At 41.7% G+C, this 23,739-nt stretch overlaps 2 protein-coding genes across 2 annotated transcripts; one reads left to right on the plus strand and one right to left on the minus strand.

Moving 5' to 3' along the window:
- Positions 1-836: 836 nt before the first annotated feature.
- rtca (RNA 3'-terminal phosphate cyclase) lies at positions 837-5,843 on the minus strand. Its single transcript, XM_054603042.1, has 11 exons — positions 5,719-5,843; positions 5,518-5,618; positions 3,866-4,009; positions 3,514-3,637; positions 3,039-3,097; positions 2,813-2,954; positions 2,484-2,605; positions 1,616-1,674; positions 1,404-1,498; positions 1,213-1,317; positions 837-1,102 (listed from the first exon to the last, which is right to left on the minus strand). The coding sequence occupies exons 1-11, from the start codon at positions 5,758-5,760 to the stop codon at positions 1,004-1,006; spliced, it is 1,092 nt and encodes a 363-aa protein (XP_054459017.1). The 5' UTR covers positions 5,761-5,843; the 3' UTR covers positions 837-1,003.
- Positions 5,844-10,769: 4,926 nt separating this feature from the next.
- Positions 10,770-19,840, plus strand: dbt (dihydrolipoamide branched chain transacylase E2). The gene is made up of 11 exons (XM_054602494.1): positions 10,770-10,839; positions 11,694-11,826; positions 12,177-12,252; positions 12,356-12,537; positions 12,627-12,754; positions 13,077-13,323; positions 14,471-14,637; positions 14,712-14,789; positions 15,979-16,170; positions 16,478-16,549; positions 18,489-19,840. The coding sequence occupies exons 1-11, from the start codon at positions 10,795-10,797 to the stop codon at positions 18,654-18,656; spliced, it is 1,488 nt and encodes a 495-aa protein (XP_054458469.1). The 5' UTR covers positions 10,770-10,794; the 3' UTR covers positions 18,657-19,840.
- The last annotated feature ends 3,899 nt before the right edge of the window (positions 19,841-23,739 follow it).

Raw genomic sequence — 23,739 nt, forward strand, 5'->3', positions numbered from 1 at the left:
GTTCCTCCACAGCGATGTGAAAGCCTCACTGCCAGTTATCACAAACGCTTGATTGCAGTTGTTGCCGCCAAGGGTGGCCCAACCAGTTATTAGGTTTAGGGGGCAATTGCTTTTTCACATAGGGGCAGGTAGGAGCCCCGGCCATCAGACCTCTGGAGCTCGTCCAGAAAGCTGCAGCTCGTCTGGTGTTCAATGACCCAAGTTCTCCCACACAACTTCCCTTCTCCGTTCTCTACACTGGCTCCCTGTAGGAGCATCCAGCTACAGACTCTGGTGCCTACAGGGCAGTGAGAGGAACAGCTCCTTCCTATCTCCAGGCCATGAAGCCCTACACCCCCCCACCACTCCTCTCTGCTGCCTCGGGGTGACTGGTTGTCCCGTCGCTCAGAGGTCCCTGCAGCCGATCCACCCGGTCACAGCTTCTTCCTGTCCTGACCCCTCAGTGGAGGAATGAACTCCCCACTGACCTCAGGACAGCAGAGTCACTGCCCATCTTTAACCTCACCTCTTCAAGAAGTACTACTGATAAAGAAGTACTACCTGATAAAGAAGTACTACCCTGAGCCTTCCTCGTAGCACTTATTGTATTCGTATTCGTTTGTTGCACTTATTGTTTTCGTAGTAATTTGCCTCTGCACTATACTTTTGCTCTGGTTTCTGCTTTAAGATGCTTGTTTAAGAAAGGAGATGCACTGATGACTTCTGGTGACTCGTAGTTCTCTTGAATACCTATGTTGAATACACTTCCTGTAAGTCGCTTTGGATAAAAGCGTCTGCTACATGACATATATATAGTATAAAAGCAGTTTAAAGGATTTAAAAACAGAAACAGTTATTTATTTATTACAGTTTTAATGAAACACCCTGAGATACAGAAGCTGAAGGTCGGGGGGCAAGCAGCTGGAGAGTGTGTGTGTGCGTGTCTACAGGGGTGTGTGTGTGTGTGTGTGTCTACGGTGTGTGTGTCTACAGGTGTGTATGTTTGTGTCTACAGTGTGTGTGTCTACATGTGTGTGTTAGCTGCTCCTGATCCTTCACATTCGATGATGTAGCCCTCGTTGCTGCTCAGTTCGTCCTCACACTTAGTGATTGTGAACTTTGCCTGAAAACAGAAAAACAAACATTAATAGCTACATATTATAATATTAGTTATATATATATATATATATATATATTACTGTCTCCCCTGTAACACCCTGTGGTGTCTCTGACCTGAGTCAGCTGCTCTGCGATGTGAATGGCCGTCTTTGTGTGCAGCGTCACCTCGCCGGTTCGAATCCGAGACGTTCCCTTGGCCAACGCCATGAAGATGATGAGCTGAGGAGGAAGAGGATACAGGTGACGGGTCAGAGCTCCTCGTATGAAACTGTTCATCCGGGGTCAGAGGTCAGCAGGTGTCTCACCTGGTCCTGCAGGAACTCGTCCACACAGCCGTTGTGTCGGATGTTCCTCAGCAACATCTCAGCAGCTTCAATGCCAATCTTGTCTACATACACACCTGAAACACACGCACACACAGTTATTGGTGTGATTGGCCCTCACACCTGACTGAGACAGGTGTCAGGTTTCTACATCACAGTAGAGCTCTGTGATTGGTCGGTTCAGACGTCCTCACCTTTCTTCCCCAGAGCTGAACCTGCAAACACACAACCTGTCGATGACTCAGCGATTATTCTGAAACACAGAGAGGAGAAGAACCAATCAGAGAGCTGACACAGTGAGGATGTGTTCACTGCACGTGGGAAAAACTAGTTTATAGAGAATATTATATCATATTATATCATATTATTCAGGGAGTTACTTTTACAAGCGATTCGGCAGTGATGCGTTCGAGGACCTCATCTCTGGGTCGGCCCTTTCCATTTTTGAAAGTTTCATAATTATCAAAAGGTCTGTTTGACTCTAAATGGAGCATCATTTACTAAATGAACATCATGCTGTATTGAAGAAGACTTGAAACTAGAGATTGAGACCATAAACTCATGTTTACAATGTTTACTGAGGGAATAAATCAAGAGAGAAGTAGAGTCATTTTCTCATAGACTTCTATACAACCAGAGGAGTCGCCCCCTGGTGGACAGCAGAGAGAATGCAGCTTTAACACATGAGGCAGCGACTTCACTCTAAAGAACCGGAGGGACCAACACATCCACCTCCTGGAGCTGCAGTCACCTCAGACCTCTGATACGGGCGAAGCACCGCGGTGGTCCTCAGCAGGCGGGGCGGCGTTCAATCCCCTAGTCGGCCTGTTGTCTCTAAAGACCTGATGGACAGGGCTCCGCCTCGACCCGTGTCCAGATCTCTCTATGCGGTCATGGGTTCCGTTGGTGAATGTGTGCTCGTGATTGGAAGAGATGACCCCATGCTCATAGAACCAGGGTTACAGTACCGTGACCTCTGTTAACAGTCTATTGGTCGTCACTCAACTCGTTTCATGTTTTCATTTAAATCAGTAGTGATGTCAGCAGGTGGGCGGGGCTTACATGATGCCGTTGCCGTTTCCGAAGGCCTTTTCTTTCTCCTGCACCGCCGGGATGTTGATGTACAGCTCTTTGATTTCCCTCCTGATGGTTCGAACTGCAGCAACCGACATGTCTTTAGCCAACTGAACACACGGGAAACACGATCAATAACCAGCGTGATCGATACGTCCACCGATGTGGCGTCGCACCGATCAGCTGAGCCTCACGTACTTAGTTTATCATCAGGGTTAAAGAAACAGAGAACTCATCAATGTGGTTGTTTGTAAACACTCATTATGACATCACTTCCTGTTAAAGTGGTAACTTTATTTTGAAGGGCAGGACTTTACTTTGTAGGGCAGGACTCCGGCGACAAACGCACGGCCATAGATCTTGGTGATGTTTCCTCTCTCCGTCATGACGATGGGCTGCAGCTCTTTGACCGGGTTCACCGTCACCATCACCTCGCCTCCACCTTTAGGGTAGTACCCTCTGAAAGACACACACACACACACACTGTCACACACCGTCACACACACACTTCTACTGTTTCTGTTGATCAGACAGGAAACTGACCTCAATCTGACGTCACAGTCAAAATGGACTCCAAACCTCTCCACCATCGGTTTAAACACCTGAAGAAGAAAACAGACTGTTGACATCCTTCATCATAACAAGTACTGAGAGTACATACTGAGAGTACATACTGAGAGTACATACTGAGAGTACATACTGAGAGTACTGAGAGTACATACTGAGAGTACATACTGAGAGTACATACTAACAGTGATAGAGATACATACTGAGAGTACATACTGAGAGTACATACTGAGATAACGGAGATAACAGTGATAACAGTGATAAAGGAGATAACAGTGATAACTGAGATAACAGTGATAACAGTGATAAAGGAGATAACAGTGATAACTGATAACAGTGATAACTGAGATAACAGTGATAACAGTGATAAAGGAGATAACAGTGATAACTGATAACAGTGATAACTGAGATAACAGAGATGTTATGTTCGTAACATGGCGGAGCAGCAGACCTTGATGGTGTAGTCGATCTGAGGAGCCATCTCTGTGTTGGTTCCTCCCTTCAGACACAACTGAGAGGAGGCGTCAGCGAACAGAGCGCAAGGTAGAGCCGCCTGCAGCAGCAGACACACACTCCTGACACACACACACACACACACACACACACACACACACACACATTACAGATTAGAAGAAGAACATTAAGTCGATAAAACAGGCAATTTCATTTTGTGATGTAAAAACAAACTTTTTTGCTCTTAAATATTTTCCTCCTCCAGCTTTGTCGTCCCCGTTTTCAGCCTGATGTCTATTTCTGTGTACAGTATTACCCATAATGCAACAGCTGCTCACAGACACACTCACCCTGCCGTCTGTATGTCAGCCGTGTGGTTTCCAGACTGGATCTTTCCTGGATTCAGACTGATGTCGGTGGAGCCGATGGAGACTCCCTGCAGATCGCCAGAACACAGGTCTGAGACCAGCTGCAGGCTACACATGTGCTGTGGTCTGAAAACACACACACACACACACACACACACACACACACACACACACACACACACACACACACACAGTTAACGTCTGACTGCAGAGAAACTCAAACTCCATGTTCGTTTCCTTTGTTTTTAACAAACACTGAACATTCACAAATAACAGATGAGATGCGTTTTGAACTTTATGACAGATGAACACATTAAACTGATGAACACATTAAACTGATGAACACATTAAACTGATGAACACATTAAACTGATGAACACATTAAACTGATGAACACATTAAACTAATGAACACATTAAACTAATGAACACATTAAACTGATGAACACATTAAACTGATGAACACATTAAACTGATGAACACATTAAACTGATGAACACATTAAACTGATGAACACATTAAACTGATGAACACATTAAACTGATGAACACATTAAACTGATGAACACATTAAACTGATGAACACATTAAACTGATGAACACATTAAACTGATGAACACATTAAACTAATGAACACATTAAACTAATGAACATTAAACTGATGTGATGTCATTTGAGATAAAACTAGTATTCTAGAGAAACTTTAATTAACATAATTGATTAATTCATTGGTTCACAGCTCCTGGATGAGGGTTAGAACACAGAACCACAGACAGAGGGTTAGAACACAGAACCACAGACAGAGGGTTAGAACACAGAACCACAGACAGAGGTTAGAACACAGACAGACAGAGAACACAGAACCACAGACAGAGGTTAGAACACAGACAGAGGGTTAGAACACAGAACCACAGACAGAGGGTTAGAACACAGAACCACAGACAGAGAGTTAGAACACAGACAGACAGAGGTTAGAACACAGAACCACAGACAGAGGGTTAGAACACAGAACCACAGACAGAGGTTAGAACACAGACAGAGGGTTAGAACACAGACAGAGGGTTAGAACACAGACAGAGGGTTAGAACACAGAACCACAGACAGAGGGTTAGAACACAGAACCACAGACAGAGAGTTAGAACACAGACAGAGGGTTAGAACACAGACAGAGGGTTAGAACACAGACAGAGGGTTAGAACACAGAACAGAGACAGAGAGTTAGAACACAGACAGAGGGTTAGAACACAGACAGAGGGTTAGAACACAGACAGAGGGTTAGAACACAGACAGAGGGTTAGAACACAGACAGAGGGTTAGCAGCATCTTTACTCTGCTAAAGTTCCAGATAAAGCCTCCTAAAGGAACCCGGGACTCTCGTCTCCCAGGAGAACCAGATAAACCAGATAAACCAGGAGAACCAGGAGGAACCAGATAAACCAGGAGAACCAGAGGAACCAGGAGGAACCAGATAAACCAGAGGAACCAGGAGAACCAGAGCCCCTAACGACCCGGCCTTTGTTTTATCTGCTAAGTGAGTTAGCCGACGACTCAACGCCAATGAATAGGCTAGCGCTAGCATGCTAAGGCTAGCGTGCTAGGCTAGCCTGCTAGCTCGCCTGCTAGCTCGCCTGCTCACCGCAGCCCCGGGGTGCTCCTGCCGGCTCGGACTTTGCTGATCTTGATGGCGGACCCGGTGATGCAGCTCAGCGCCGCAGAGACTCTGAGGATCTGCCCGCCCTGAAAGAACCGAGAACAGGTCAGAACCGGGCCTGTTAGCACGTAGCACGTAGCATGTAGCATGTAGCAGGAACATCTGCCGGTCATTAGCGGTACTCACTCCCTCCATCACGTTGCCGTCGAGCTCCACCGCGGAGTCCATGTTCACAGGCTGAGGTTCTGATGTTCTGATGGTTCTCCTCTGTTCTGTTCTCTTCTTCTTCTTCTTCTTCTTCTTCTTCTTCTTCTTCTTCTTCTTCTTCTTCTTCTCTCTCTTCTTCTTCTTCTTCTTCTTCTTCTTCTTCTTCTTCTTCTCTTCTTCTTCTTCTTCTTCTTCTCTCTCTTCTTCTTCTCTCTTCTTCTTCTTCTTCTCTTCTTCTTCTCTCTCTTCTCTTCTTCTTCTCTCTTCTTCTCCTCTCTTCTTCTCTTCTTCTTCTCCTCTCTTCTTCTCCTCTCTTCTTCTTCTTCTTCTCTTCTTCTGAACTTCTCTCGTTAGTTAAACGGAAATACGAGGAACTCTTCCGATGGCTTTCAAAATAAAAGACGTATTGATTCACAGTTATTGAATTATTGTCAAATGCAAAACATTTACAAAGGAGGAGAAGACTACCCCCAAACAAAGCTCGATTGGTTATCATACTTAATCATAGGATTTGAATATTTGTCACAAACCAGCACATGAACTGTAGTTTTCTTTGAAGGAAATATAATTTATTTTATTTTGAAAAGCAGTTCCGGTATTCCTACTGTGTAACTTGTCGCCTCCTGCAGGCCGCGGGAGCAACTGCAGCAGCGTCACTGTGACGTCACATGAGAGCAACAAGCACAAAACAGATCAGTTATTTACTGAAGGTCCTTTAAGACGTTTATCATAATAATATCAAACATAAAGAACAAATAATAATATCAAATAAAGAACAAATAATAATATCAAACATAAAGAACAAATAATAATATCAAACATAAAGAACAAATAATAATATCAAACAAAGAACAAATAATAATATCAAACATAAAGAACAAATAATAATATCAAACATAAAGAACAAATAATAATATCAAACATAAAGAACAAATAATAATATCAAACAAAGAACAAACATAAAGAACAAATAATAATATCAAACAAAGAACAAATAATAATATCAAACAAAGAACAAATAATAATATCAAATAAAGAACAAATAATAATATCAAACATAAAGAACAAATAATAATATCAAACATAAAGAACAAATAATAATATCAAACAAAGAACAAATAATAATATCAAACATAAAGAACAAATAATAATATCAAACATAAAGAACAAATAATAATATCAAACATAAAGAACAAATAATAATATCAAACATAAAGAACAAATAATAATATCAAACATAAAGAACAAATAATAATATCAAACATAAAGAACAAATAATAATATCAAACAAAAGAACAAATAATAATATCAAACATAAAGAACAAATAATAATATCAAACAAAGAACAAATAATAAAAACAAATAAATAATATCAAACAAAAGAACAAATAATAATATCAAACAAAGAACAAATAATAATATCAAACATAAAGAACAAATAATAATATCAAACAAAGAACAAATAATAATATCAAACATAAAGAACAAATAATAATATCAAACAAAAGAACAAATAATAATATCAAACAAAAGAAACATAAATAATAATATCAAACAAAGAACAAATAATAATATCAAACATAAAGAACAAATAATAATATCAAACATAAAGAACAAATAATAATATCAAACATAAAGAACAAATAATAATATCAAACAAAAGAACAAAAAGAACAATAATATCAAACATAAAGAACAAATAATAATATCAAACATAAAGAACAAATAATAATATCAAACATAAAGAACAAATAATAATATCAAACATAAAGAACAAATAATAATATCAAACATAAAGAACAAATAATAATATCAAACATAAAGAACAAATAATAATATCAAACAAAGAACAAATAATAATATCAAACAAAGAACAAATAATAATATCAAACATAAAGAACAAATAATAATATCAAACATAAAGAACAAATAATAATATCAAATAAAGAACAAATAATAATATCAAACATAAAGAACAAATAATAATATCAAACAAAGAACAAATAATAATATCAAACATAAAGAACAAATAATAATATCAAACAAAAGAACAAATAATAATATCAAACAAACATAAAGAACAAATAATAATATCAAACATAAAGAACAAATAATAATATCAAACATAAAGAACAAATAATAATATCAAACATAAAGAACAAATAATAATATCAAACATAAAGAACAAATAATAATATCAAATAAAGAACAAATAATAATATCAAACAAAGAACAAATAATAATATCAAACAAAGAACAAATAATAATATCAAACATAAAGAACAAATAATAATATCAAATAAAGAACAAATAATAATATCAAACATAAAGAACAAATAATAATATCAAACAAAGAACAAATAATAATATCAAACATAAAGAACAAATAATAATATCAAACAAAGAACAAATAATAATATCAAACAAAGAACAAATAATAATATCAAACATAAAGAACAAATAATAATATCAAACATAAAGAACAAATAATAATATCAAACAAAGAACAAATAATAATATCAAACAAAAGAACAAATAATAATATCAAACATAAAGAACAAATAATAATATCAAACAAAGAACAAATAATAATATCAAACAAAGAACAAATAATAATATCAAATAAAGAACAAATAATAATATCAAACATAAAGAACAAATAATAATATCAAATAAAGAACAAATAATAATATCAAACATAAAGAACAAATAATAATATCAAATAAAGAACAAATAATAATATCAAACATAAAGAACAAATAATAATATCAAATAAAGAACAAATAATAATATCAAACATAAAGAACAAATAATAATATCAAACATAAAGAACAAATAATAATATCAAACATAAAGAACAAATAATAATATCAAATAAAGAACAAATAATAATATCAAACAAAGAACAAATAATAATATCAAACATAAAGAACAAATAATAATATCAAATAAAGAACAAATAATAATATCAAACATAAAGAACAAATAATAATATCAAACAAAGAACAAATAATAATATCAAACAAAGAACAAATAATAATATCAAATAAAGAACAAATAATAATATCAAACATTACATTACATTACATTACAGTCATTTAGCAGACGCTTTTATCCAAAGCGACTTACAGGAAGTGTATTCAACATAGGTATTCAAGAGAACTACTAGTCACCAGAAGTCATAAGTGCATCTCCTTTCTTAAACAAGCATCTTAAAGCATAAACCAGAGCAAAAGTATAGTGCAGAGGCAAGTTACTACGAAAACAATAATTGCAACAGACTAATACGAATATAATAAGTGCTACAAACTACTACGAATAGGATAAGTGCAGTAAACGAATACAAATTCAATAAGTGCAGCGAACTGATACGAATACAGTAAGTGCTACGAGGAAGTGCTATTGTTTTCATAGTAATCTGCCTCTGCACTATACTTTTGCTCTGGCTTATACTTTGAGATGCTTGTTTAAGAAAGGAGATGCACTTATGACTTCTGGTGACTAGTAGTTCTCTTGAATACCTATGTTGAATACACTTCCTGTAAGTCGCTTTGGATAAAAGCGTCTGCTACATGACTGTAATGTACTGTAATGTAATGAAGGCTCAGGGTAGTACTTCTTTATCAGGGTAGTACTTCTTTATCAGGTAGTACTTCTTTATCAGGTAGTACTTCTTTATCAGTAGTACTTCATGAAGAGGTGAGGTTAAAGATGGGCAGTGACTCTGCTGTCCTGAGGTCAGTGGGGAGTTCATTCCTCCACTGAGGGGTCAGGACAGGAAGAAGCTGTGACCGGGTGGATCGGCTGCAGGGACCTCTGAGCGACGGGGCAACCAGTCACCCCGAGGCAGCAGAGAGGAGTGGTGGGGGGGTGTAGGGCTTCATGGTCTGGAGATAGGAAGGAGCTGTTCCTCTCACTGCCCTGTAGGCACCAGAGTCTGTAGCTGGATGCTCCTACAGGGAGCCAGTGTAGAGAACGGAGAAGGGAAGTTGTGTGGGAGAACTTGGGTCATTGAACACCAGACGAGCTGCAGCTTTCTGGACGAGCTCCAGAGGTCTGATGGCCGACGCCGGGGCTCCAGTAGTGAGTTGCAGTAGTCCAGGCGGGAGATGACCAGAGCCTGTAGAGCACCTGCACCGTCTCCTCAGGGAGGAAGGGGAGAATCCTCCTGATGTTGTAGAGGAGGAATCTGCAGGAGCGTGTGACCGATGCAATGTTTGCTGAGAACGACAGTTGGTCGTCCAGGGTCACACCCAGATTCCTCACAGTCCCAGTTGGCGTCACCACGGCAAACATAAAGAACAAATAATAATATCAAACATAAAGAACAAATAATAATATCAAACATAAAGAACAAATAATAATATCAAACATAAAGAACAAATAATAATATCAAATAAAGAACAAATAATAATATCAAACATAAAGAACAAATAATAATATCAAACAAAGCACAATAACCTCAGTGGTATTACTTATCATCACACTGTGTTTAATGCAGATATATGCTACAGTTACTTCTACTGTAGTTTCCTCACATCTTTTATGTATATTTCATGATTGTTTTGCAGTACTTGCTTATATATTTGATTTATTGTTCTCTTATTATGTTTATGTTTTGCATAATTTTTAGACAGCCAATGCTTCATTATTCTAAAAGCTTTATTCTTTATTTTATGTTACCTCTAAACTTTGTCTTTAATTGCTATTTGGACTGTTTCTGCTTCATTCTAGAATCCGGTTTATGAAGTTTCCACATAGAACTGCTTTGGTGTATTAGTTCAAAACAACATAAATCAAAGATATAAGCAAGTACTGCAAAAAAAACAACCAGAAATATACATTTAAAATGTAAGAAAACTACATAAAAACAGATGAAATGAAAGCTATTGTTTAAAGAGTAAACCTGGTGAACCTGTAGTTCCCCGCCGGGCCGCTGGGGGGCAGCGTGACGTCGCAGCTGCTTCCGGTCTGCGGCAGCTACAGAGGAACAGACGCTGGGCGGTGATTGGCTGCTGAGAGGGGCGTGTTGTGACGTCAGAGCGACCAGTGAAGATGGCGGCGGTGACCAGAGGCTCCTTCAGCGCGCTCAGACAGCTGGTGAGTTGTTTCCGCTGCTAACTGACGTCATCAGCCTGTCAGCCCGTCAGCCTGTTAGCTTAGCCTGTTAGCTGCCGTAACGTCTACTGCCAGGCCAATTCTGATGCTAATAATGCTAACAGACGCAGCTCAGTGTTAGCCGCTAACATGCTAACTGCTAACATGCTAACTGCTAACATACTAACATGCTAACTGCTAACATGCTAACTGTGTGTTTAGCATGCAGCCTCAGTTAGCCTCAGTTAGCTTCAGTTAGCCTCAGTTAGCTTCAGTTAGCTTCAGTTAGCTTCAGTTAGCCTCAGTTAGCATCCTGTAGGTGAACCAGCTGCTGGGTCACAGAGAGCTGAAGTAGTCCGGAGGCTAACGGCTAACAGGATGCCCTCTGGTCCTTTACTGCAGGACTAATACACACAATACCTGTCTGTCTCTGAGGACTCTGTCTGTCTGTCTGTCTGTCTGTCTCTGAGGACTCTGTCTGTCTGTCTGTCTCTGAGGACTCTACCTGTCTGTCTGTCTCTGAGGACTCTACCTGTCTGTCTGTCTCTGAGGACTCTGTCTGTCTGTCTGTCTGTCTGTCTGTCTGTCTGTCTCTGAGGACTCTGTCTGTCTGTCTGTCTCTGAGGACTCTACCTGTCTGTCTGTCTCTGAGGACTCTGTCTGTCTGTCTGTCTGTCTGTCTGTCTGTCTCTGAGGACTCTGTCTGTCTGTCTGTCTCTGAGGACTCTGTCTGTCTGTCTGTCTCTGAGGACTCTACCTGTCTGTCTGTCTCTCTCTGAGGACTCTACCTGTCTGTCTGTCTGTCTCTGAGGACTCTGTCTGTCATGTGATCTTTGTTCTGGTTCTCTTCCTGTCAGCTGACCCATCAGTACCGACGTCGATGTTTCCGACTGCAGAACTTCAGAACCAACAGAACCGTTCAGCCTCTGAGCTTCAGATGTGGGACAAACCTCCAGATGTTCAGCAGCAGGACGCTGCACTCGTCCACCGGTAGGTCCAGACCAGCAGGGACCAAAGTCCAGACACAAAGCCTGGGTCTGGTTCTTGTTCTCGGGAACTTTATCCAGTGAACTCCTCAGAGTTCAGATCCGGTCTATCTAGTTTCAGGTATTCAGGAAGTCGCTGGGTGTCTGTTACACCTCATAGAAGTTACCATGGTAACCGGATCATCACTTGGTTTTTGGCGACAGGGTTTTTCCTGGTTCAGAGAATCCAGATCCACAGGTTTCATTACACAGAACAACAATGAGATAGAGGTTTAATAATCAGGAAGTGATGAAGACGTGGTGATGATGTCACTGATGATGTCGTTGATGATGTCACCTTGTTTTCTCCTGCAGGGAGTCGAGGACCAATCGTCTCGTTCAAACTGTCCGACATCGGAGAGGGAATCATGGAGGTGACGGTGAAGGAGTGGTGAGTCCCGAGAGAAGCAGACTACCGAGACTACCGGGACCACCAGACTACTGACTCTGACCCGGGACCACTTAGTCCCTTACTGAATCTGTGTGTCTCTCAGGTACGTGAAGGAGGGGGACAAGGTTTCTCAGTTCGACAGTATCTGTGAAGTTCAGAGCGACAAGGCGTCCGTCACCATCACCAGCCGCTACGACGGAGTCATCAAGAAGCTCTACTACGACGTGGACGCCACGGCTTTAGTGGGAAAACCACTGGTGGACATCGAGACCGAGTCCAGTTCAGGTGAGACGGGTTACCTGATGCTAGTCTGGAACCAGGTCTTCAGTTTCTCCTGTTGGTCTGGGTCAGACTAAAACCTTGTTGTTGATCAGAGGTGATCCAGGAGGAGGACGTGGTGGAGACGCCCGCCATGGCTCAAGAAGAACACACCCACCAGGAGATCAAAGGTCTCAAGACTCAGGCCACGCCCGCCGTCAGGCGCCTCGCCATGGAGAACAACGTGAGTCTGAGTCCCCCAGTCTGAGTCCGGACCATCCAGTGTTTCCAGTCTGTGTTAAGTGTTCCCTGTCTGTTACTGGTTTAAAGCTCAGTGAGGTGGTGGCGACCGGGAGAGACAGTTTGTCTCCAGGGTTCCCAGTGTAACCTGTTACTGGTTTAACTGGTCTGACTCTCAGATTAAGCTCAGTGAGGTGGTGGGGACGGGGAGAGACAGTTTGTCTCCAGGGTTCCCAGTGTAACCTGGTGGTGGGGACGGGGAGAGACAGTTTGTCTCCAGGGTTCCCAGTGTAACCTGTTACTGGTTTAACTGGTCTGACTCTCAGATTAAGCTCAGTGAGGTGGTGGGGACCGGGAGAGACGGACGGATCTTGAAGGAGGACATCCTGAACTTCCTGGCGAAGCAGACCGGAGCCATCATTCCTCCGACCCTGTTCCAGGAGATCCAGACTCCGGCTCCGCCCCCTGCTGCTGCTGCTGCCAGGCCCGTGAGCACCACGGCAGCCATCAAAGCTCCTCCCACCACACCCAGACCTGTGTTCACCGGGAAGGACGTCACCGAGCCCCTGAAAGGTCAGAGCTAGGGCTGGGCGATATTGCCTAAAAAATAAATCCCCGATTTCTTCACCAAAAATCCGATTTCCGATTTAAATCGATTTTCTGACCCTAGCCCCCCCCCCCCCCCCCTCCCCCACCCACCCCCAGACCCAATCATATGCAGAGGACAAATAATTAGTTGTTCCAAAATAATATATTTCCTTTTATTATTTTGATTTCCCCCCTTGGGGTTTAAGTGCAATCAAGAACAACTAGCCAAAAAGGCATTATGGCAGTAAACAGTGTAACATGTAACATAACATAAAATACAATAAAATATTTCTGTAAACATGAAATATTAATAATAATAAGAGGTTGTTCTGATAAAGTGCCCAAATAACATTCAACAAAGCATGTACTTGGGGTCCAAAACTTTTTGCATATTTATGAAACCTGGCTTTTCCACCGTATACATTGGGACCATATCCTTTGCTATATACATAGCGATCGCATCAGTTATGGCTTTCCAGCGGGCCGAATTCTTTTCATATGGGATGCAGTTGGCAAAGGTTTGTGTGACGGTGGTCTGTATTTTAGTAGCTGTGCGTGTGGTGCTTGTGGTGCCGCGGTCTCCCTCATTCCGCTGCGCGCAACATTTCTCCCATTCGGCGGGATGTTTTTGCCTGAGGTGCTGCAGTAAATTCGTCGTACTGCTGCCTTTGCTAGCAACAGACTTCGAACAGACTTTGCAGCGGGGTGTTGTCTGCTCTAAATCTGACCTCGCGAACGCAAACCAATTCCAAATAACGGATGACACCGTGCCTTTCTTAGGAACATAATCTTCCCGACTCGATGCCATGTTTGTTTGTGCATCACTTTCGCTTCATTCCGAACTACGGGAGCTGAGAGGGAAGCGTTGGCGGATGTTGAAGAGAAAACCGATTTTCATTTAAACAAATCGACGTGAGCTACACACTCGAGTTAATCGATAAAATCGGTTTATCGCCCAGCCCTAGTCAGAGCTGTTGATACCATCATGTCACTGGTCATACTGGTGAAGTGTTACTGGTTTAATCAGCACCAGGACATCATTCAGTCTCTCAGGGACCCAGAGGTGGTGGTCTGTAGATGCTGGTTCACTGAGACCCTAGACCAGGTCTCTGAAGCTGCTTGTGTCCTCCAGGTTTCCACAGGGCGATGGTGAAGACGATGACGGCGGCGCTGAAGATCCCTCACTTCGGTTACTGTGACGAGGTGGACATGAGCCGCCTGGTGGCTCTGAGGGCCGAACTCCGACCCCTGGCTGAAGGTCGCGGGGTCAAACTGAGCTACATGCCCTTCTTCATCAAGGTACGGCGCTCACCTCGCTGCTGATTGGTTGAACGCTTGGTGTTGATGTTAACGCTGCACTCTCATTGGTCCAGGCTGCCTCCATGGGTCTCCTCCACTTTCCCATCCTCAACTCCTCATTGGACGAAGGCTGCCAGAACATCACGTACAAGGTCCAGACTCCGCCCCCTCCTCACACGTTCACATTTATATCAGCTTCCATGTGTTCCACGTGTTCCACGTGTTCCATGTGTTGTTGTGCTACAGATGTAGACGGTTCCATTAGATACTTTAGTTTAACAGAAACATAACGTCTCAATGTTACAAAGACACACAATGAATTATAGAAGATATGAATACGTAATATTGTATATTTACGAGATTTCACAACAACACGTTATCACAACAAAAGATGAAAACGGTGAATTCATCTTCTGCAGAGTAAAGTTCATCCACACAGTGAAGACGCATCAGAGGAATGATTTATTGAGGAAACGAATTAGAATCCACATGAAACATAATTCTGTGTATATTGTATTTTTCTTAAAATAGATTTGGGTCTTCTGTTGAAACAACGTGGATCTTCTGCTTTAAACGAAAATATTGAACTCCTCTGGAACACAAGATGTTTATAGATCATCAATGTGTAGGATTAATAAACACCAGTAAGAGGAGACGGATTTGAAACATAGTTCTGGATTGATGTTTTTCAGTAAATGTAAACCAGGATTCCTCAAAGCTTTACCGTTTTTCCTGGATGAACTACAAATTGTAAAACAATCGTTGAAGCTGAAGTTAATAACGTTGATAAATCAGCTTAATTTCCTAATCGATCATCAATGAAGCTGCTCTTCAAACTGAAGTCTTTGACTTGATCATAACTCTTTGTTATTTTTAGTATGTTTATCTCTTGGTTTAAGAGTACTGAAAAAAGTGAAGATGATCTGACATGTATGAAAACAGATGAAGATGTTATCGATCAGAGTTCCTGTAACTCGTATTGATTTATGAATTAGAGGGAAAAGTAACTAAAGAACAGTGATGAACCAACAACAAGTCGTTCCTCAAACATCCGGCTGGGAGAAGTTCTTCTGTTGTTGATTCAGATGAACCTCATGGATGAAGATACCTGAGCCCTTCAGACCTTTAGCTTTGTTTACACCAGAACCTTTGATGGGACTTCAACGGGTCGGTGCCTCCCAGCCAATGAGTCCGATCCAGCTCTAGCTCTAGTTTCAGAGGATCCATATCTAGCTCCAGTTTATATCATAAACAAACATCAGTGGCCTCGTTAATCTTTAATTAGTCCAGAATCAGTCGGTCTAAGTTTGGAACCCGGCTCCACGTGTTTCTGTTCTGCAGGCGTCTCATAACATCGGCCTGGCGATGGACACCATTCAGGGTCTGCTGGTTCCCAACGTGAAGAACGTTCAGCTGCTCAGTGTGTTCGATATCGCTCAGGAGTTAAACCGCCTGCAGACGCTCGGCGCCGCAGGGCAGCTGGGAACCAACGAGATGACTGGAGGAACCTTCACCCTGTCCAACATCGGATCAGTGAGTTCTACAGCGCCACACTGGAACCTCACAACGACATAGTAGAACCTCACAAATACATAGTAGAACCTCCTAAAGAGACATAGTAGAACCTCATAAAGAGACATGGTAGAACCTCACAAAGAGACATGGTAGAACCTCACAAAGACATAGTAGAACCTCAAAGAGACACTAGAACCTCAACGACGATGTAATAAAACCACATCGACGCAGTAGAACCTTTATGACACACCAGGCCCTCAACCACACACTAGAACCCGCTGCACATCTCCCTGATATGATTGTGTTTGTTTGTGGTCTGGATTAGATTGGAGGGACGTACACCAAACCGGTCATTCTTCCTCCTGAAGTCGCCATCGGAGCTCTGGGAAAACTCCAGGTTGGTTCCAACAACATGGATCCTCATCAGGGTTCTGTTTCTACCGTAACGTGCTGTTGTGATTGTAACAGTTACAGCGGGTAAAATAAGTATTGAACACGTCACCATTTTTCTCAGTAAATATATTTCTAAAGGTGCTATTGACATGAAATGTTCACCAGATGTCGGTAACAACCCAAGTAATCCATACATACAAAGAAAACCAAACAAATAAGTTCAGAAATGAAGTTATGTGTAATAAAATGGAATGACACAGGGAAAAAGTATTGAACACATGAAGAAAGGGAGGTGCAAAAAGTCATGGAAAGCCAGGACACCATCTGAAATCTATCAGTGATTAGAAAGCAATCCTGCCCCTTGTCAGTGCAAATGAATATCAGCTGGTTCAGTCCCAACTGATGGCCTATAAAAAACCCAAGTAATCCATACATACAAAGTGTCTCATTACCAAGGTGTCACACAAGAAACACAAAGAAAAAACAAACAAATAAGTTCAGAAATCATGATGGGTAAAAGCAAAGAGCTCTCTCAAGACCTTCACAACCTTATTGTTGCAGAACATACTGATGGCATTGGTTCCAGAAGGATTTCTAAACTTCTGAATGTTCCAGTGAGCACTGTTGGGGCCATAATCCGGAAGTGGAAAGAACATCATTTCACCATAAACCGGCCACGACAGGTGCTCCTCGCAAGATTTCTGACAGAGGAGTGAAAAGAATTATCAGAAGAGTTGTCCAAGAGCCAAGGAGCACTAGTGGAGAGCTTCAGAAAGACCTGGAATCAGCAGGTACAATTGTTTCAAAGAAAACAATAAGTAATGCATCAACCACCGTGGCCTGTATGCACGCTCACCACGCAAGACTCCACTGCTGAAGAAAAAGCATGTTGAAGCTCGTTTAAAGTTTGCTGCACAACATTCAGACAAGCCTGTGAAATACTGGGAGAATATAGTCTGGTCAGATGAGACCAACATGGAACTCTTTGGATGCCATAATACCACCATGTTTGGAGGTCAAATGGCACTGCACATCACCCCAAAAACACCAGACCAACAGTGAAGTTTGGAGGTGGAACATCATGGTGTGGGGCTGGTTTTCAGCATACGGCACTGGCAAACTTCATATAATTGAAGGAAGGATGAATGGAAAAATGTACCGAGACATTCTTGATAAAGATCTGCTGCCATCTAGCAGGATGATGAAGATGAAAGGAGGGTGGACATTTCAGCAAGACAATGATCCCAAACACACAGCCAAGGAAACTCTCCATTGGTTTCAGAGAAAGAAAATAAAGCTGCTAGAATGGCCCAGCCAATCACCTGACCTGAATCCAATAGAAACTCTATGGAAAGAACTAAAGATCAGAGTTCATAGAAGAGGCCCACGGAACCTTCAAGATCTGAAGACTGTTTGTGTGGAAGAATGGGCCAAAATCACACCTGAGCAATGCATGCCACTAGTTTCTCCATACAGGAGGCGTCTTGAAGCTGTCATCACCAACAAAGGCTTCTGTACCAAGTATTAAATACATTTCAGTAAGCGTGGTCAATACTTTTTCCCTGTGTCATTCCATTTTATTACACATAACTTAATTTCTGAACTTATTTGTTTGGTTTTCTTTGTATGTATGGATTACTTGGGTTGTTACCGACATCTGGTGAACATTTCATGTCAATAGAACCTTTAGAAATATATTTACTGAGAAAAATGGTGCTGTGTTCAATACTTATTTTACCCGCTGTATCTGTAGTTTTCCAATGTTTAAGTTGCAGGATGCGTATTTGGTATTCGAATATTCATAAATGATTTTATGAAGGATGTTGCCCAGTTGGAGTTTGTTCAGTTAAAGAACCGAAGCCAAAAATCTATTTAATAAATTAAAGATTGACAGAACAGAGCAAAATAAATGAATCTGTTGACTTCACGTTCTTATCCGTCAGGTTCTTCCTCGGTTCGACGCCGGTGGTCAGGTGGTTAGAGCTCACATCATGAACGTCAGCTGGTCGGCGGATCATCGCATCATCGATGGAGCCACCATGTGTCGGTTCTCCAACCTGTGGAGGGAGTACCTGGAGAATCCGGCCAGCATGCTGCTGGACCTCAAATAGACAGATCAATATTTCCCATCAGCCCCGGGGAGACCTTCACTTCTCCTCCAACCGCCTTCGCTCATTCTTTCTGTTCGAGGCCTTCCCGTTCACTCGTCGTTTCCTTGTTGCCTTTGAGCAAGGCAGCGGGAGGAGGAGGGGTCAGCCTGTCAATCATGTTTCCATGACGACCATTAACACACACACAGTGGAGGTTAGAGGTAGTTAGTCTGTTACTAATGTTTCACAAGATCTATTTAAAATAATGACCAGTAATAAATGAAATCACTAAAACCAGTGGACATGCATTGAACCGGTGGAGAACCCGCTTAAAGGGGCTTTTAGTGTACTGCTGTTCCTGGTTGGTCCTCATTGATCCAGATCCCAGTGTTGTCACCTAAACATTTGGGTTCTTCTGAAGCTGGATGTGGATCCAGGATCTGGTCTGAGATCAGTTAGTAAAGGGAAACATTGAAAACAGCAGAATTCTCCTTTTGAGAACTTTGAAACTGGTTCTCTCTAGAACCGGGTTCCTGTTCCTGAAACATCTGAGTCCAACAGTGAATTCATTAATAAACTAATTATCTTCACATTGTGTTTTTAGATCCTATTTATCTGCAGTCTGATCTCCTTGATTTAAGAGTTCATGTATGCAAATGAGGTGGGCGGAGTCAGCATGCCTCATGTCATGTGACTAAATTATTTTATTTATCAGCAGGACCAACAATGATTCACTTCTCTGAGGTTCTGATCAACACGAGCTCAGTTAAACATTGATTCATGAAATGATTCTGGTTCTGATCACTTTGTTTCTCTCCTCTGTACGGGATCAGAACCAGTTTCTCTCCTCTGTACGGGATCAGAACCAGTTTCTCTCCTCTGTACGGGATCAGAACCAAAAACTAAAGAGACATTTGTAAATCAGCTGAATTCCTGTTGGTCTGGTTCCTGGGCTGGTGTGGAAGAGGTCTATCTGTAGACCTGACCCCGTTGTGGTCCGACCCGTTTGTTGCCTGTACTGAAGACTGTTACAGAACCTGTGAATACTCTCTGGTGTTGGTAGAATGTTTCTCTTCCTGCTTTGTGTTTTAGTTTTTAGCGACCGACTAAATGTAAAAGTGTAAAAAAAAGAAACGTAGCTTTTTGTATTTTTGGGTCTGTTTGAACCTGGTGGAGAACTTTGAATAAAGTTGAAGTGAACAAACTCTACTTTGTCTTATTGAACATCATGACTGGAGGAGAGAAAACTGATCGATGTTATTGATTCTCTAACAGGAGAATGAAACAAATCAATAACCTCCATGTTTGTTTTTGTTTCAACACGACCATCAATGTTTAGCTGCAGAAACATAGATCAGGTTCAGAATATGAAAACGTCTGGAGACATTTTTTATGTAGCTAAGAGTTATTGATCCAGACTGTTTTTACAGATACTAGACTTCCTGTTCTTGAGGATACTGACACATCCTCTGTCCTTACACCCTCACATCCTCTGTCCTTACACCCTCACATCCTCTGTCCTTACACCCTCACATCCTCTGTCCTTACACCCTCACATCCTCTGTCCTTACACCCTCACATCCTCTGTCCTTACACCCTCACATCCTCTGTCCTTACACATCCTCTGTCCTTACACCCTCCTCTGTCCTTACACCCTCACATCCTCTGTCCTTACACCCTCACATCCTCTGTCCTTACACCCTCACATCCTCTGTCCTTACACCCTCACATCCTCTGTCCTTAGCCCCTCACATCCTCTGTCCTTACACCCTCACATCCTCTGTCCTTACACCCTCACATCCTCTGTCCTTAGCCCCTCACATCCTCTGTCCTTAGCCCCTCACATCCTCTGTCCTTACACCCTCACATCCTCTGTCCTTACACATCCTCTGTCCTTACACCCTCACCTCCTCTGTCCTTACACCCTCACATCCTCTGTCCTTAGCCCCTCACCTCCTCTGTCCTTACACCCTCACCTCCTCTGTCCTTACACCCTCACATCCTGTCCTTACACCCTCACATCCTCTGTCCTTACACCTCTCCTTACCCCTCACATCCTCTGTCCTTAGACCCTCACCTCCTCTGTCCTTAGACCCTCACATCCTGTCCTTACACCCTCACAACCTCTGTCCTTACACCCTCACAACCTCTGTCCTTACACCCTCACCTCCTCTGTCCTTAGATCCTTCTCCCAGGATGGACAGAATGAGCAGCATAACAGAGATACAACACATTCAATGTTTATGACATAAATGATTCATATAATCACAGTAGTAGCAGAGTAATGAAGGAAACATTAAGAATACTTATAAAAGCAGCAATGACTATAGTAGATGTAGGAGCTATTTATTTGTTTGTATTTAGTTATTTTATGCATAAGCAATATTGTTTGGTTTATTAAGATAGCTTTTCTATTGATGGTCATTGGTTTAGTTTAATAATATTTTTGTTGTTTAGTATACTTAGTTTTGGGTTTGGTCATTTACTTTGAATTGGGTAACACTGTGGACACCTGCGGTTACATATAGGAGTAGGCAGGTATAGGACCAGCATGCACCGGGGTGGGCCTATAGTTTTTTACCAGAGAGTCAGTGACATCATTCCCTTTGTTCTGTTGTTTATTTGCCTTATTTGTTTGAATTTCAGCAACACGAAATTCTGTTTGGACATTAACCTCTCTGCCTGTGTAAACCACAAAGCCATGGTGCGTCAGTGGCCCTTTGATTTAAGTTTGTTTTAGGATTTTTCAGACAATTGGCCACTACAGTAGAATTATAATAACGATGTAGGGAATAATAATAGTAATGTGACTAATAATGATAGTGGTGGTAGTAGTGGGTGTCAGCAGGGCCTCAGTCGGTGGCACGATGACAGTCCAAATATAACCCCGATTCCTGGGAACCTGCGAGGCGAGAAAGCACAAGAACTCCGGGGAAGAAGCAAAATCAGTAATGTGCATAAATAGGAGATTAATACATAAAGATGGAGGGAGAGAAGAGGAGAGAGGAGCTCAGTGTATCCTAGGTAGTCCCCCGGCTGTCTAGGCATATAGCAGCATATCTAGGGGCTGGACCAAGGAGAACCTGAACCAGTCCTAACTATAAACCTGAACCAGTCCTAACTATAAACCTGAACCAGTCCTAACTATAACCTGAACCAGTCCTAACTATAAACCTGAACCAGTCCTAACTATAAACCTGAACCAGTCCTAACTATAAACCTGAACCAGTCCTAACTATAAACCTGAACCAGTCCTAACTATAAACCTGAACCAGTCCTAACTATAAACCTGAACCAGTCCTAACCATAAACCTGAACCAGTCCTAACTATAAACCTGAACCAGTCCTAACTATAACCAGAACCTGAACCAGTCCTAACTATAGACCTGAACCAGTCCTAACTATAGACCTGAACCAGTCCTAACTATAGACCTGAACCAGTCCTAACTATAGACCTGAACCAGTCCTAACTATAAACCTGACCAGTGAACCAGTCCTAACTATAAACCTGAACCAGTCCTAACTATAAACCTGAACCAGTCCTAACCATAAACCTGAACCAGCCCTAACTATAAACCTGAACCAGTCCTAACCATAAACCTGAACCAGTCCTAACTATAGACCTGAACCAGTCCTAACTATAGACCTGAACCAGTCCTAACTATAAACCTGAACCAGTCCTAACTATAAACCTGAACCAGTCCTAACTATAAACCTGAACCAGCCCTAACTATAAACCTGAACCAGTCCTAACCATAAACCTGAACCAGTCCTAACTATAAACCTGAACCAGTCCTAACTATAAACCTGAACCAGTCCTAACTATAGACCTGAACCAGTCCTAACTATAGACCTGAACCAGTCCTAACTATAGACCTGAACCAGCCCTAACTATAGACCTGAACCAGTCCTAACTATAGACCTGAACCAGCCCTAACTATAGACCTGAACCAGTCCTAACTATAGACCTGAACCAGCCCTAACTATAAACCTGAACCAGTCCTAACTATAGACCTGAACCAGTCCTAACTATAGACCTGAACCAGAACCAGCCTAACTATAAACCTGAACCAGTCCTAACTATAGACCTGAACCAGTCCTAACTATAGACCTGAACCAGTCCTAACTATAGAACCAGTCCTAACTATAGACCTGAACCAGTCCTAACTATAAACCTGAACCAGTCCTAACTAACTATAAACCTGAACCAGTCCTAACTATAGACCTGAACCAGTCCTAACTATAGACCTGAACCAGTCCTAACTATAGACCTGAACCAGTCCTAACTGAACCAGCCCTAGTGAGTGTGTCTGCCCCCCGGACTGAAACTGGAACCTGGTTCCACAGAAGAGGAGCCTGATAACTGAAGGCTCTGGCTCCCATCCTACTTTTATATACTCTAGGAACCACAAGTAACCCTGCATTGATTGAGCGCAGCTCTCTAGTTTGGTAATATGGAACTATAAGTTCCTTAAGATAAGACGGTGCCTGACCAGTTAGAGCTTTGTAGGTGAGAAGGATTTTAAATTCTATTCTTGATTTAACAGGGAGCCAGTGCAGAGAAGCTAATACTGGAGTAATATGATCTCTTTTCTTAGTTTTTGTTAGAACACGTGCTGCAGCATTCTGGATCAACTGTAAAGATCTAAGAGACCTATTAGAGCAGCCTGATAATAAGGAGTTACAGTAATCTAGTCTAGAGATAACAAATGCATGAACTAGTTTTTCTGCTTTGAGACAGGAAGTGACTGATTTTCGAAATGTTGCGTAAATGAAAAAAGGCTGTCCTTGAGATCTGTTTAATATAAGAGTTAAAAGATAGATCCTGGTCAAAGATAACTCTGAGGTTCTTAACGGTAGTGCTGGATGCCAGAGCAATGCCATCTAGAGAAACTATATCGTTAGATAATTGATTTCTAGTAGAATAACCTCAGTTTTGTCTGAGTTTAACATCAAGAAGTTGCAGGTCATCCAGGTTTTTATGTCCGTAAGACATGCTTGAAGTCTAGAGAACTGGTTAGTTTCGTCTGGCTTAATTGATAGATACAACTGGGTATCATCTGCATAACAATGAAAGTTTACTGAGTGTTTTCTGATAATATTC

The sequence above is a fragment of the Anoplopoma fimbria genome, chromosome 8 (assembly GCF_027596085.1).
Source record: "Anoplopoma fimbria isolate UVic2021 breed Golden Eagle Sablefish chromosome 8, Afim_UVic_2022, whole genome shotgun sequence".
In the NCBI taxonomy this organism is placed as follows: domain Eukaryota; kingdom Metazoa; phylum Chordata; class Actinopteri; order Perciformes; family Anoplopomatidae; genus Anoplopoma; species Anoplopoma fimbria.